General features: G+C 38.4%; 1 protein-coding gene across 1 annotated transcript in view; it reads right to left on the bottom strand.

Moving 5' to 3' along the window:
* Positions 1-8,782: 8,782 nt before the first annotated feature.
* Positions 8,783-16,593, bottom strand: part of LOC114663662 (tumor necrosis factor receptor superfamily member 11B-like) — a 37,545-nt gene continuing 29,734 nt past the window's right edge. The window contains exons 3-5 of the mRNA XM_028817554.2: positions 14,087-14,302; positions 13,430-13,654; positions 8,783-11,302 (exon numbers count right to left, since the gene is read on the bottom strand). Of these exons, the coding sequence (XP_028673387.2) occupies positions 10,911-11,302; positions 13,430-13,654; positions 14,087-14,302 (833 nt within the window). The 3' untranslated portion in view covers positions 8,783-10,910. The remainder of the gene's footprint in view (positions 11,303-13,429; positions 13,655-14,086; positions 14,303-16,593) is intronic.

Genomic DNA, 16,593 nt, shown 5'->3' with positions numbered 1-16,593 from the left:
CCTGGGTTCACCTCCTGGGTCCTCCCTGCATGGAGTTTGCATGGTCTGCGTGGGTTTCCTCCGGGTGTTCCGGTTTCCTCCCACAGTCCAAAGACATGCAGGTTAGGTGGATTGGCCATTCTAAATTGGCCCTGCCCGGGATTGATTCCTGCCTTGCGCCCTGTGTTGGCTGGGATTGGCTCCAGCAGACCCCCGTGACCCTGTGTTCAGATTCAGCGGGTTGTAAAATGGATGGATGGAAAATGTAGGGATGAGTGCCATGTCTAATATTTCCTAGCAATTTGGTGTACTTTTACACTTTCGATGCATTATTCTTGCATATATAGAGGATTCAGAAAGTACTCTGACCCCTTCACTTTCTACACACTTCATTGTGTTGTTGATTTAACAGAATAAATATAAATAGAATTGCCGTTTTTGCCCATCAATCTACAATAAATATCCCATAGCGACAAAGTGAAATAATGTTTTCAGAAAGGTTTGCAAATTTATTAAAAATCGAAAACTAAATTATCCAATAAATGTAAATATTCAGACACTCAGTTCAGCACTTTGCCAACAATTGCAGCTTTGAGTCTCCTTGGGTACGTCTCTGCAAGCCTTACATACCTGGATTTGGGCCTTTCATCCCATTCTTCCTGGCACATTCACTCAATCCAAGTCAGACTGGATGAGAAGTGTCTGTAATCTGTCACCTTCAGGTCTCTCCATACATGTTCTATGGGGCTGAAATCTGGGCTTTGGCTGGGCCTCTCAAGGACAGTCAGAGGCTTATCCTGAAGCCACTTCACCATTGACTTAGCTGTATGCTTTGGGTCATTGTCATGCTGAAAGGTGGACCATTACCACAGTCTGAGACGGTGTGCACTCTGAGTCTTCAAGGACCTCTCTGTATTTGTCCTTCCCTCACTACCAACCAGTCTCCCTGTCACTGCACTCCCACAGCATGATGCTACCACCGCCATAATTCACTCTAAGGATGGTATTAGGCAGGAGATGAGCAGTTGCTAGTCTTTGCCAGAAAGAGTGCTTGAAGTTGTGCCCAGAGAGTTCACTTTTTTATGTCAACATAATACAAAATCTATTTTTCTCATTCTTTCAGAGTCCTTTAAATAAATGCATTTTACTCAAGAGTGGTTTCCATCTAGCCATCCATCCATCCATTTTCCAACCCGCTGAATCCGAACACAGGGTCACGGGGGTTTGCTGGAGCCAATCCCAGCCAACACAGGGCACAAGGCAGGGAACCAATCTACCCTAATTGCCTCATTCATGGAGAGCAATTGAAATGGCCATCCTTATGAAAGGTTCTCCTATCTCAGTGGAGGACTTCTGAAACTCTATTAGAGTGACCATTGGGTTCCTGGTCACTTCCTTGACCAAGGACCCTCTAGTCACACAGTTTAGTCAGACAGCCACCTCTAAGTTGACTCCTAGTGGGTTCTAAACTTCTTCTGTTTCATGATTCACAGGCCACTGTGCCCCTGGGAACACACAGAGCTTCAGAAAGGGTTTTACCTCGTTTCCTTAATCTATGCCTCGACTACAGTTTGATCACAGAGGCCTATAGAAAGTTCTGTGGACTTCCTGGCTTGGTTTTTGTCCTGATATGCACATCATCCATCTATCCAATTTCCAGGGGCAGGCTTAGCCTGGATAGCCTGATCCTATGCTGATGGCAGGAAGCAGTGACCAGTAGTGGATGAGACTCCAGAAGTTTAACACCCTAAAAAGTACTTTTTATTTTACCAAAGAACTTTGGTTTCTAAATACATAGCAGTAATCCAAATGATCATTCTGCATAAATTCTTTATTATTAAAAATAGTAATATGACATTCTAGGCATTGTAGTGGACACAAACACATTAAACACAAAATAAATCTGGGTATGAGGTTTGCAATAAAACTTACTGATTAACCAGTCTTTACTGATTTCACCATTTTTTAATCTGACCATTTGTGAAGACCACTAAATCTTTAAACATGTGCACTAATATGTTATCAGATGATAAAGTTATTAGAATTTAAAACTGAATATAATAAAAAATAAATAAAGAAAAATTATAAAAAATATATCAAACACATTTTTTTTAGCATACTGAACTATGACCCATCACTTACGATCTGCCTTATATTTAAATGCATTTTTTCTACACAGCAAAAGTGAAACGAGGAATACAAAAGGAGCAAAGCCGCAAAACATTTTATGAAGAAAAAACTTCCTGAAACATATAAACATAGCCATTCATTGACATGTTTAGGTTTCATCGCATTGTATGTTAAAAATATTTGTAAACGTGTACAATGCGTGAGCTTTTTAAATGCACAGTTCATTCATCCTTCCATCATAAAGCCTGTTATTTCTAGTTTAAGGTCACAGAGGCAGAGCCATATCCTAGCAGCACTGGGTTCAAGGCACAAACCAGCACTGACTGGGGTCACTGACAAGACAGTGACCAGATCACGAAATGAGCACAGGTCAAGTGGGACGAAAGGGTGTCACTTCAAGCATGTTGTACACATTCATCTGTTCAATTTCTACACAACTGATGGCGAACCCAGTCATACCGGAACAATCTAATGGTAACAATTAACCCAGTGGCATAGCCAAAGGTGGGCATGAATTGGTGACTGCCTGCCCACCCAATCAACTTTTAGTTTTCAATTTGCCTTTGTGTGGTTGCCGATGGTCAAGTACTATACATCGTCTTATCAGGGTGAAATTATTTGCCCACCTACTTTCATATATGCGCACACACCAACAAATTTGTGGATACGCTACTGAATTAACCTAATCTGCACATCACTGAGAGGAATAATCAAGGAAAACTTGCAAACTAAACAGTAAGTAAACGTAATAGCTGTGGGAACAGGACCTGGAGCTGTGAGATGGCAGTGGCGGTGCTCTGATATGCGTATACTGTACCTCTGTCTCCCAGACTTGATAGATAGATAGATAGATAGATAGATAGATAGATAGATAGATAGATAGATAGATAGATAGATAGAATTTGGAATAGTAGGCAGGATAACAGTATTTGGCATACTAGGCAGGATTAGATAGATAGATAGATAGATAGATAGATAGATAGATAGATAGATAGATAGATAGATAGATAGATAGAATTTGGAATAGTAGGCAGAATAACAGTATTTGGCATACTAGGCAGGATTAGATAGATAGATAGATAGATAGATAGATAGATAGATAGATAGATAGATAGATAGAATTTGGAATAGTAGGCAGGATAACAGTATTTGGCATACTAGGCAGGATTAGATAGATAGATAGATAGATAGATAGATAGAATTTGGAATAGTAGGCAGGATAACAGTATTTGGCATACTAGGCAGGATTAGATAGATAGATAGATAGATAGATAGATAGATAGATAGATAGATAGAGAAATAGATAGTTAGATAGATAGATAGATAGATAGATAGATAGATAGATAGATAGATAGATAGATAGATAGAGTTCAGAAAGTATTCAGACCCCTTCACTTTTTCCAGCTTTTGCTATGTTACAGTCTTGTGCTAAAATCATATTAAGTCACTTTTTCCCCATGTCAAACATCACCTGAGAATGAAAGAATACCTGAGAATGACAATGTGAAAACAGGGTTTTTGCAAATTTAATTAGAAATGAAAACTGAAATTTCCTACTGGCACAAGTATCCAGACCCATTGCTTTGGCTCAGGTGCATTCTGTTCTATTGAACATCTTTTAGATGTTTGTACATCTTGTTTTGAGCCTCCTGTGGTAAATTCAATTGATGAGGAAAGGTGTACACCAGTTTATAGAAAGTCTGAAAGTTGAGCTAAATCCAGTGTGGAAATGGGAGAAACTTCAAGAAGGACAACCAGCACTGCAACACTCTGCAGGCTTTATGACAGAGTTTCCAGAAGAAAGCCTCTCCTCAGTAAAATGCATGTGAAAGCCCTGATGCAGTTTGCAAAACGGACCTAAAGGACTCCTAAGGCTGTGAGAAACAAGATTCTTTGGTCGTATAAAACCATAATTAGTGTCATGTTTAGAGGAAAGGCAGTTACTACTCATCGTCTGTGCTACACCATTCAAATAATGAAGCAAAGTCATAGCAACATCAGTGGCTAGGGGGAGACAATAGACAGGGTTGAGAGGACAATGAATGAAGCGAGCAAAGTACAAAGATATCATTAATGAAAACCTGCTCAGAAAGTTTTGAACAATTATGAACCAAAGATTCACCTTCTAACATCACAAAAGAGAGGCTTAGGGACAACTCTGTGAATGTCCTTGAGTGGCTGAGCCAGAGCCCAGACTTGCACCCAAACAAACACCTCTGGAGTCCTGAAAAGGGCTCTGTCCCCAACGGTCTCTAACCAAACTGACAGAGCGTGCAAGGGTCCTCAGAGGAGAAGAATGGCAGAAAATATCCAAATTCAGATGTGTGAAGCACATCATGTCAGACCCAGGAAGACTGCGGGTTGTAACTGTGCCTAAAGATACTTAAACCAAGTACTGTACTGGGCAAAGGACCTGAATACTGGTGTCAATGGGGTATTTTAATTTTTTATTGTAAATCAATTTACAAAAACTTCTAAAATCCAGTTTGCACTTTGTCATTCTGGGGCACTGAATGTTGCTTTATGTAGGAAAATAGGATTTTGAATGATTTTCGCACAAGTCTGCAAAATAACAAAATCTGCAAAGATTGAAGGAGTCTGAGGATGATAGACAGTTAGATAAATAGAGGTCCCCGCTAATTTGCAAAGCTAATCTGTACCTGACAACTCCTCCAAAAGGCGAATTTTCGTATCGCGAACAGATTTATATTAATTTACATTGAACAAAACCTTATAAGGATTCCTTGTCCACAAAAATGACGCCCAGTCTGCTGCTTTCTCAAACGTGAAAAATTATAGTTACTGTAACAACATCATCGTCATAAAAAAAACCTCAATAAAGCACGTACAATTATTAAATAGTGTTTAATAAAGTTATTTACATGCGATTTACCACTTAACACTTAATGGAAAGGCCTTTCAGTCCCTTACGGCTTTTCCAACTCTCGCAGCCCTTTTTGGGACGCTCAGGGTGTCCAGAAAAGAAGAAGCGGGAATAGCACACGTGACGAGTCGTCGACGTCTCAGCGCAGGAACGCGGCAAGAAGGACTTACTGCGAATGCGCGTCAGCAACGTCAGTCCACTCTCGCCGCATTCTGCACACCACGTGGTCTGTGTGAAGCGGCTCAGGTGTTAGCGCTTTTCGCGCGCGTTTCATCATCGTTCCCGGCGCTGTTCAAATCGGCAGCTTCATTGTGACTGGTAAGGACATAAAATGGCTAATGTTTCATTATTCAATTGTTTATAATTATGTGTATATTATATATATATATATATATATATATTATATGTGTATGTATGCCCGTCCTTTCCTGTGTTGCCCAAGCCCTGCTCCCGTGCGCCGGGTACGAAATGTTTAATCAAAGGATTTAACTGCGGTGCCTGAATTTGCAGGGAGTAACGTACCCGGCGCATGGGAGCAGGGTTTTGGGTAACACAGGAAAGGACAGGCGGTAGAATAGTGCCTGCCGGTGCTTGGGAAGAAGTTTGGCTATTGCCTCATAAATATTTTATTGCAAACGGAGTACGGCGAATTTAAGATTAGAAATACGACTTCTCTTGAGAAGCACTTTCTTCAGAAATTAATTAAAGATAACGGATGGTAATTGTTTCTTTTGGAGAATGCAACCAGAAACGGCGCAGCATCTCTTTAGGCGCTGTCAGTACACGAAATGGCTCTGGAAGGACATCTCCAAGTTTTTTACTGGGAAACTGTATAGTGGCTTTAATTGGTTTAATGCGGAAGCGTTTTAGAGCTACGGAGAAGAAGAAAAGTACGGAAACGATGAAGAACAAATGTGTATGTCGAGGATGAAGTCAACATGCCGACTTTATTCTCGACATTTCCACTTTAATCTCGACATGTTGACTTTATTATCGTAGTTTATTTTAGTTATTAAAGTAGGCCTACAACGTCGTAAACCATCATAAAATCAATGTTTAATTTGCTAGATTTTCTCAAGCCCTGTCATAAGTAATGTAGCACATTAAATACTTCGTATTAAGTGTTCCCCGGTACATGTTAATTCATCTGAGCATTGTAAATGTTCAGATAGCAGGAATATCATAAAATGAATGTATTCTGTGTGGTGATCTCTTTATTAACACAGGTCGGGGAACGCTTAATACAAAGCATTTAATGTGCTACATCAGTTACGACGGGGTTTGAGGAAATATAGTAAATTAAACATTGATTTTTAAAATGAAGTCTGCGACGTGGCAAAGTTAAACTAGAGAGAGAAAAAAGAAGGATGTAAAGTGAGAATGTCGACTTTAATCTCCACATAAACGGCGAATATAAAGTGGAAATGTCGAGAATAAAGGCAACGTGTCGACTTTATTCTCGACGTACTTTTTCTAATATGCTACCGTAGTTTTATGATTATGTGCTGTTTGGATTTCTCAATTACAACACAACTGTGGGAAAGAAGGCATATATTGTTGGCCCATATCAGTATTGGCCGAATATGATGTATACAGGTGTAAAGTTTCCAATAAGAAACCTTTTTACGAGAATGCGAAACGTACGTGTAAACTTAGATTCTCCACAAACAAAAAAGCCCTCAAACTGCAGACGTTTGTAATGAATTCAAGTCTTTTGTATTATGTTTATAGCTATCTGATATATCTTCTTTTAAATTATAATCCTCTGGCAATTTGCTTTGTATAGAACGGGTATAAACTGTTTGTAATTGTTTTATTTCTGGTAGAATACAGTACGTGCAGATAGATAGATAGATGGTAGGCATTCAGCGTTGTCATGTGCCACTTATGTACTGTTTTAATCATATTTATCTTACAGATAAAAATTTGCAGGAGAATCATTATCAATACTATGTAAGTAAATCAAAAATTATTACTGTAAAATTACTTCCTATCTCAGAATGGCCTGCATTGTTCTAAAAATATAAGACACACCATTTGGTCTTTTCCTTCTATCCATTTCTGATGTATTAGATGTGTATTTATTTTATCTTATTGTGTTATCTGGAAGCATAATGGAAGAGTCTTTTAATGTCAGTGAATTTCCCATTGTTGTATTCTGTCATTTAAACTGATAACATCTAAAATATCTCTTAAGATATCAGGACTGTCACCGTCTGTTTCCCCTGAATTATTCTTTGTTGATTCACATGTCTGCTTTGCTCCTACACAATTACAAATTATCACTCTAGTTCATATGTACATCTTCAGTATTCTGGAACTTTATCAGTTCTTAATACTATCATGATGGCTTATCTATTTCACAAGAAAAACAAAATTCCTTGTAGAAGGCAAGTCTTAATTACCACTAATACTCATATATATATATATATATATATATATATAAAAAACATAATTTTGAGTACTATATACAGTACAGTGTGTATGTAGTGTCATGTCATGTCATGGATGGCTGGGGCACTTGCTCGGCCGGGACTCCTCTGCCTTGGAAGGACCAGGGGAGCAATTGTTGACAGAGCATTACCTCCCCCAGAATGCCAGATGGCAGTCCCCCTGGGTGGCAGCCGTGCCTCAGACTCTCGCAGGGCTTTATGGGAGATGGAGTTGGACACAGTCCTGTTTGTATCTGGGGGTGCTGCCAGGGGGCGCTGCAGCTGTTCCTGAGCCCGTGTTGGCGGTTCTTCTGCCACACACTGAAGTGGTTCTGGAAGTGGGGCAATGAGGACCTGGATCACTTCCGATGCCTTATATACGGGGCCAGCGGACAGTAGTCGGTGTGCCAGAGTGGGGAGGAGGGAGACAAAGCTTGCAGAGGAGGAGTGGAGGAGAAAAAGAAGAAGAGTATTGTGATTGGGACTGCGTTATACTGTGGGAACAGGGAAGACGTTGCCTACAAGTGAAGAAACAAATTAAAAAACATTTGTTTTTATCAGTGTGCCTCCTGTGTCTGTCTGTGTCGGGTTGGGTGGTTGGTACGCCCCCGCCCTAGTGGTTCTATCACAGTATCTATAGCCTTCTACAGGTGTGTTTTATATGTAAAATATATAAATATGCACCCTTAATTTATATAATGGCATTAACATCATGCACTGATTGCTGTTTAAAGCAAATGTTTCGGGGAATTCTGTTAATTAGAAAAAAAAAAAGATGTAACTCTTAATTAGTAGTAGTGTGTGTGTTTATGAATATATTTATATGTGTAGGTTTTATGTGGTTATTCAAAAAATTAGAATATTTCAACAAAAAAACCAATGGAAAATACATAGTAACATGAATGTGTTTTTTTTTTCTTTTAGTTTGTCTCCAGTCCATTGCACATGTGCACTTGGTCAAATTTAGAATCCCTCGTTAACCTTTCTGCATGACTGGGTAGCATCAGGTGCCACGTAAGAGCCGGTTGTTCACAGGACACACTCGCATTCACGCAGGTCACAAATCAACCAACACCACGTCTTTAGGACTGGGTAAAATGTCACATGAACTTAGAACATGCAAACAACACTAATACGGAGAGCCCAAGACCTGTGTGTGCCACTCTTGTTCATTTTCTGCCCCTGCTTTCACTATTAGTTTTTCTGGGAGGTTGAGCCCTAACCTGGCACAGTGTGCTTTTGGGTGCACTTTCTTTTGTACATGTGAAGTTCCAGTCAAATCGAGAATTTCATGAAGTATCTTGTTTCAAGCACATCCATAAACAATATCACTTTTAATTGCATCTTTTTAGGGTCCGGCATCATGATGAGATTATTAATGATAATCTGAACGGCTCAGCATTATGGAAGACACACTGGGATGAGGGGGTGACCTGCCCGACAGTTAACAGGACTGGACCTGAACAGAACCGCATGTCCTAGAGAAGGGTCTGAACTCTGATTACAAACAGAATTGGATTAAATAGTTAGAACCCAATTTTTGGTGGGGGTTTGTCTTTTCCACTTTTGTCAAGAAGGATAACGTCTAATAAAACATAAAATATAAGCAGTCATTCTTGGGCAAAAGGATCTGAAAGTTGAGTGGAGAAATTCTGGTAGATCAAAACAGCAAACTGAGCTGGCCAGAAGGAGGTGTCACTGAAATGTACAGTACCAGGTACTGATCTACACTGTTCACAAGGACATGTTTCTCTTTCTTGAAAGGCCAATTGAAATTTTTAAAAAAGGGAAGTTGTTTCATTAATATCACTTTATGTGCTAGAATTATTGTACATTCCTCTCTATGGGTGAAAATTGTGCCAGGCTCTGGAGTCATCCACACCCCCTGTTGAATGGGCCCTACGCAACTGGGTATGGCAGCATCACCCACACATTAGTCTCCCAAGTAGAGTTGCCTTCTGTCTTGTACCCAGTGTTATTAGGATAAGCTCTACCCCGTGAAACCCTTCTAAGCCCATTTGTATGGCACCTATTAACCAAAATGGGTCATACATATTTTGGGGGATTCTAATTTATGTGACATTTTACACAATTATGGTATTATGACATATTTATAATATACATCCATCCCAATTCTATTTTACATGAACTTCACTTAAAATCTGTCTTTTCAAATATAAATATTTTTGTTTCAAAGTAATCACACGCCATACATGGTTTGGCCAGGACTGTACATTAAACAGCTCTTAACCTTCAAATGTTTAGACATATTAATACATTAAGGGGGAGGTGGCTGCAAATGTAAAAGGCTACTCAGCTGGTACAGCATTGCAATAGGCTGCCATGGGCCTTCTAAATAAATTGAAAATCTGCACTGGCAGCCAGCTGAAGTGCAGCTTTCAAGTGGAACCACCAGGGGGAACTAAGCTGTGCAAGAGCAGAAGCTAATGATCTTTAAGAAGCCTATTGAGAGGGAAAATATGTCAGCCTTAAAAGAATCCAGAAAACCTGCCTCAGAATGCTAGATTGCAGTCTCCTGGTGTTGTCCCCAAATAAGGACGTGCAGGGTGAAATGTGCCATGGTGTTATGCCCTGTAAAAGGGTCAAAGGCATTCAATGGACCAATATTGAAATTTTTACAGGTTTTGTGTCATACCATTGTACGTCACATAATACTTGAGTGCCTGTAGTAAACACCTTATAATTTAGAAATTAATTGAACTACTTAGATGGGGCGCTATAATCCATGATGGGTTCCATGTAGTACGGTGAGTTGCATAGTAATTACTACACTTCTTAACATAACAGTGTCCTGCTAACACAGTGCCTTGACCTGTAAAAATTTATGTGGCGGGGTTTATCTACATAGGGATATTTTAGGATCATTTCAGTATAGCGTGGCCACAGAACCTTTAGGCCTGACCCTGGAAGTGACTCCATGGATAGCCTAGAAGTGAAGGCCACCTCCAGTTGGGAGGTGAGCTGGGCGTAGGTTTCATGTGCCTGTAACCTACCAATGGGATGCCTTTTGTTGACTGCTTTGTTTCTCCCTGTGCTCATCCCTTGTGACATATTTTTGGAGCTCGTTGCCCAACCCACATTACATCTGAAACAGGTTTTTATGCCAGCTGTACCCGTAAACATGCATATAACATAGAAAAAAACCTCTTGTAAATCACTATAGGGTCTTCGTGACCTTAATGCAGTAGCTGCCATGTTTATAATAACAGCTTATTGTACGTTAGTAGTCAGAACTGCCTATCGGTAATCCTGCAGGAGAGTATCAAAAATTCCACCAAGGGCAGTTTTTGCTTATTGATGGCAACCTTTAGTCAGAAATAGCTCTGGAACTGAAGTCCAACGTAGAGGTAAAGTAAAGCATTCTGCATGGAGACCAAGCTCATCTTGTACTTTAGGATACAGAGGGCACCCGGGCACGAGTGAGCTATGGTAGCTGCATCGGATGTTATAGAAATATGGGGCGTCTAGTCGTTGAAGACTTTGGAATTCCAGCATTTGCTTCCCTGGATGATTTCAAAGAACATTTTCTGATAAATTCGATAGATGGCAGAGCTGTTAAAGAGCTTAATGATCCTCTTCAGGCCTTGGAGTAACCTCTTGGGCACTTTGTGGGATTTCAGCTTTTTGACAGTTTGTAAGAGGCCACTTGCCGTGTCCTGGTCTCCATTCTGAATCTTCCACAGGCTGAGGAGCTGCAGCACATACTGCTTGGAGTCGCATGTTTTCACGATTCTTTGGATGTCACTCTCCTTCACTTTGTTTCCCGGTAGGCTATTGATGATGGCATTGAAGTGGTCCAGGGTCAGGTTTTGAAAACCTACACGCCTTGAGATGACCCTTTCACACTCATTCACATCTGGGGGGGGAGTCAAAAAATAGGATATAAATGAAAATGAGGGATTGGCACTCACCCTTGACAAAAATTATCAAAAGAAACCTATGGATCTAGCACATTAGGGTCAAATTAATGAGATCTGAAAAATCAAATATGTGAAAAAAAGATTTGCCCCGTCCTAATATCCCCTATCTTTGCATATTTTACACAATGAATGGCTTCAGAACATCGAGCAAATTGTAATAGTAGAGAAAGGGCACTAAAATGAACACAATGTGGATTCAGAAAGTTCAGACCCCTTCACTTTCTGCACATTTTATGGTGTTGTACAATTAATTTAAATAATCCTCAATAACCCCAATGACAAAGTGAAAACTCATTATGGATTACTAAGTATAGATTGATGGGTACAAATGGCAAATTTCTCCAGCTAAAATGAAATGTAAAACACAAAGTGTGCAGAATGTAAAGCAGTCTGAATACTTTCTGAATCCCATGTATTCAAGCTTGTGCTTAGTACAGCAACTCACATTTTAATTACTAAAAGAATAAACTAGAAATTGTCCTCAGTGCTTAATGAACAACAGGCTTAAGACCCAAATGTGTTTATTTTATGTGTAAACTTACTAATTATGTAGCCTTATCTTCTGGATAAACACCTTATTGTACTTGTTTGGCTTTTATCCATAGCAACTTACAATATTTGATAAACATTTGGTTTATTTCCTGTTTGTTTTTCCAAATGGAGCAGAGTCAGGTGAAGTCCGGTGAGGTGACTTGTTCATAGTCACACAGAGTCGACAGCACCATTTAATACCCACGACTGCAGGGTTGGAAATCCATAGTCTTAACCACTACACCACACTGCCTAACCTTATGAACTTTTTTTTAGAATTGTGGCTTGTAATTATGAAAAGCATTTTATTTTATGCTGTATGTATTATAGATAAATATTTTGCATATGTGATTTATTAGCTAAAGTCTGTATTTTAAGGAGATTTTATTTTGAGTATTTTATATGGTCTTTTCACAATACACCTACAGAATTTCATGTTACTAAATAAAAATGAACAGGAAACACCTGTTGTTGGCGGTTTTTAAAATTACTAAGGTTAACAATTCAATATAGAACATAAAAAAAAAGCTGGTTATAAGGGGCTTAGAATATAAAACGGAGGACAGAAACATCATTGGATTCAGAAGTTTATAGTAACTTGCAATTGGTGATTGATACTGGTCATAAAAGAATCTGACTGGAGTATTCCTACTCAGTTTGTACATAGCATTAATTAGTTGTTCTTTTTTTTATTCCTCTTGTAAACTTTGTAATACTATTAAAGTTCTTCAAGCACTGGAAAGGCCCTATATCAGGGGTCTCCAACTCTAGTCATGGAGAGCTACTATGGCTACAGGTTTTCATTCTAACCCTTTTCTTAATTAATGACCACATTTTGCTGATAATTAACTCTTTGCTTTAATTTTAATTGATGCACAACTAAGGACTCAGGCCCCTTAATTATTTATTTTTTTTCTTTAATAAGCAACCAAACAATATTAAGACACAAAATGAACCAACATATAAATAACAACCTGTGTCCATCACATAATACCTGAAAATAAAGAAAGGTGAAGGCCTCAGTAATGTTGATCTGCTCAGGTCCACAAAACATTTTGACAGCGCTCTTAAAAAAAGAAAAATCAACAGTTTTGGAAATGTCTGCCATGGCAGAATGAGCGCCATGGAATTAAATAACGAGTTTAACTAGCCAACAAGAATTGGCTTCAAGTTAAGGAACTGAATGAAGGTTGGAGTTTGAGGTCCAAACTTAGTTGGTCATCTGTTGGCTCACTTCACATCAAATTTATGTTTAGGTGCCGTTTAAGGAATAAAGAATCAATTCAGCGGCCAGAGTCTCAAGAAAAGTCAATTAAAATAAAGGGAAATAGTTAATTAGAAGTAAAAACTAGACACTAATTGAGAAAAGAGTTAGAATGAAAACTTGCAGCCAGGACTGGAGTTGGAGACCCCTGCCCTATATACTGTATGTTGGACAAAATGACAGTTCTAAATGGGTTCTGCACTGGCAATTCTGCCTTGTGCCAGTCTCTCCTTGTCATGTTACGGGTTTGAGAATTAGCCCAACCTACCTTGAATGATGCTGTAAATCTTTTCCTGATCTTTATTCTGGTTCATCCACATTTTAAGAAGGTAAAGGATGTGTTGCTTGGGGTTGCACATTTGTTTAATTCTTTCAATGTTTTTACGGTCCACTTTCTTGCCAGGGAGGTTGTCCATTAAGACTTCTAGCTGGTACGCCGTTAGCCCCTGAGAGGCAATGAATCGAAAAACGGCCTCCTCACATAGACTGATGTCTGAGGAAAGAAAGAAAAATGTCTGCTTTCACTGATCCACTGAACAAAATGGCTACTTTAAAAGTTTCAACATGTGTATGAGAAAAGTGGCTAAGGCTTTGGAATATTAACCTTGATTGAGCTTGTTCAACTCAATATATGCAGAAGCAATAACTTAAGCAAATATATGTATGTATGTATGTGTATGTATTTAAATTTGGCTTGGTTTATTTGGATTTTGATTTAAGATTTGTCAAATTGGACTTCCTATATTCAAAATTCATTTGATTTGCCAGTTTAGGGCACCTTGGAACATATAAAGTGCAATTTGTTATTCAGTGTGCTGATTAAATGAGAAGGTCAGCGTGTACAAGATGGACAAATGGATGGACATGCTAGTAAAATGGCCGATATACTTCAAAAGGCATCAGGTGTATTGCTGGTGTACTTTACCTGCATGGCATTCATACTGAGAAGACAAACACTGAGAGGATGCCACTTTGTCATTTCTGTCACATATAGCATCACGTTCAGCAGATCCAGGCATTAGCAGTCGCAGTTTCAGCTCCCCGCAGTCTGTGTGCTTCATGCATGGCTTTGTTGCTGAATGTTCATTGGAAAAGTAGCCATCAGGACATATTTCACAAAGGGTGTCACTTTCTGCTGTACCTGTTGAACAAAGTAAGATTACACTTGTTTAATGAAAATTTAAGAAAATGAACTGGATGAAGCAAGTTCAGTAACAGTGATGGGTGTTAATTTAATGCTTGTTCAGGGTGGAATGCCATGCCTTCACGCCCTATGGAAGACCCTCCCACTGTTAAACAGAATTCTCCAATTGCATGATCCATATTAAGTGGTTTCTTTTGAGTGGCTCACAGATCTGCTGACCTGAGTTTGAATCCTGCACCTAGCCACTGGGCAAAACATGAATGTTCTTCTTTTATCTCCCTGAATTTTCCTCCAGTTTACCTCATATCCTCAGAGATGTGTTGCCGGTCAGAAGGTGATTACCTACTAGCCCAGTGTGGGTGTTTTGTGAGAGTGTAATGGCACACTGTTCAAGGCAGTTTACCATCCTGTAACCCTGAATCAGATTAAGTGGGTTTGAGAATATTACATTGTTCCACTTTAAATGATAAAAGTACAGCTACAAAACATACAGCACCACAGCACTAATCTCATCATTACAAGTATGGCCGTTTAAATTGGGGTGTTCCCTTAGTAACTTTAATATGAATAAGGACATCACCCTAATTTTAATTTTTAAATAGGATCTTCCCATTAGTTAATTTAAAGTAGGGTATCCTCTTAATTACATAAGTTTATACTGAGGCTTCCCCTTTATTAATTTGTTTTTAAATTAGGACATTCCCAAATTTAAATTAGGGAGTCCCTTAAATTATGGGCTACCCCATGTTTAAAGTAATTAAGTGAGTTAGGCAGTTCCCTGTTAATTACTTTAATTTTGCTTAAGGCATCCTAAAATTAGTTTTAAATTAGAGAATCATAATTACTTTAAATGAGGGCATTCCCCTAATTACATTAAATTAGGACACTCCCCCAAATTTTAATTAAAATTAGGATGAGTCCATCAATTACTTTAACTTAAAGTAAGGTATCCTAATTACAGAATTGTTCATGTCTTGTGCTGTATGTTTGCTGCTTTAGGCTCCAACTCCAATGAACCTGCTCTGAATTAAACAGGCTTAGAAAATGGTATGGTATCTTCATTTAAATTAGGGCATCCTCAAATTAGTTTAAATTAGGGAATCATCTATTATTACTTTAAATTAGGGCATCTCCTAATTACTTTAATTAAGATAATTTGGATGCTGACCTAATCTAAATTAAAATTTGTCTGTTCCCATTACTTTTATTTAAATGTGGGCATTCCTTAATTAATTTAAATTAAGGCAGCCCTAAATAATTTAGTTTTGTGAGTCACCTTATTTACTTTATATTAGGACATCCTCTAAATTCAAATTAGGCAGTTCCCTTAATTACTTTAAATTGCAGCATCCCATAATTTAAATAAAGAAATTCTCAAATTACTTTAGGGAGTTCCCCAATTGCTTTAAATTGTTCCATCCCATAATTAATTGAAGACACCGCCAATTTATTTTAGTTTAAATTATGTTGTTCCCATTAATTACTTTAAATTAGGACATCTCAAATTTTAAATTGGGGCATCCCCTAATTGAATTTAAATTAGGGCACACCTCAATTATTTTAATTTGAATTTCTGTTCCCAATAGTTAAAGTACGCTATAATAACTTATAATTTTTGGGTGGAGAATTCCTTTAAATATCTTTAATTTCTTTCATATCATATCTTTCAGACACAGTATTATGAGAGTGATGTTTTTTCTGTTGATCTTCAATGCTGTGTTTTCTGGAAGTAAGCATTAAAAATATTTCAGAAACACACATCTTGCACATTTTCACAATAGGTGTGGGTGATGGCCATGTGGATTACAGTACTCAACACAAGTTATGAAAGTTTTTTTTTCTTTTTTTCTTTTTTCATGGACTTTTTCACATCTTTTGTAGTTGGACAGAACTGGTCACCATTACTGTCCATGATATCATAAACTGTTTTATCTTCATCTATCTATTATACAGTGTTTTTATGTCTAATATAAAGCATCTCCCATCCACCTGCCTGTGTACAGTATCTGTATGGTGCCTTTTCTATTCATGTACTTACAGTACCTATATATTCATTAAAATGAAGTTACTTACATTATGGCGAGGAGAGTGGTAACGTGTTGTATAGTGATTAGTTCATGCAGGTCAGAATTTCTCTGTATTCTGTAGATGTGAGATTAATGAGTTGAGAATCAAATTTACATATACAGTAAATGTAGCATAATGAGATCCATGATGGTAAAGGTTTGAATCAGGGTAGTCCCACTCAGATCCTGGAGTGCTGCAGCGGCCACGGGTTTTTGTTCTGC

This window comes from Erpetoichthys calabaricus, chromosome 13 (assembly GCF_900747795.2).
Source record: "Erpetoichthys calabaricus chromosome 13, fErpCal1.3, whole genome shotgun sequence".
Classification (NCBI taxonomy): domain Eukaryota; kingdom Metazoa; phylum Chordata; class Cladistia; order Polypteriformes; family Polypteridae; genus Erpetoichthys; species Erpetoichthys calabaricus.
This window is presented reverse-complemented; position numbering and strand designations above follow the sequence as displayed.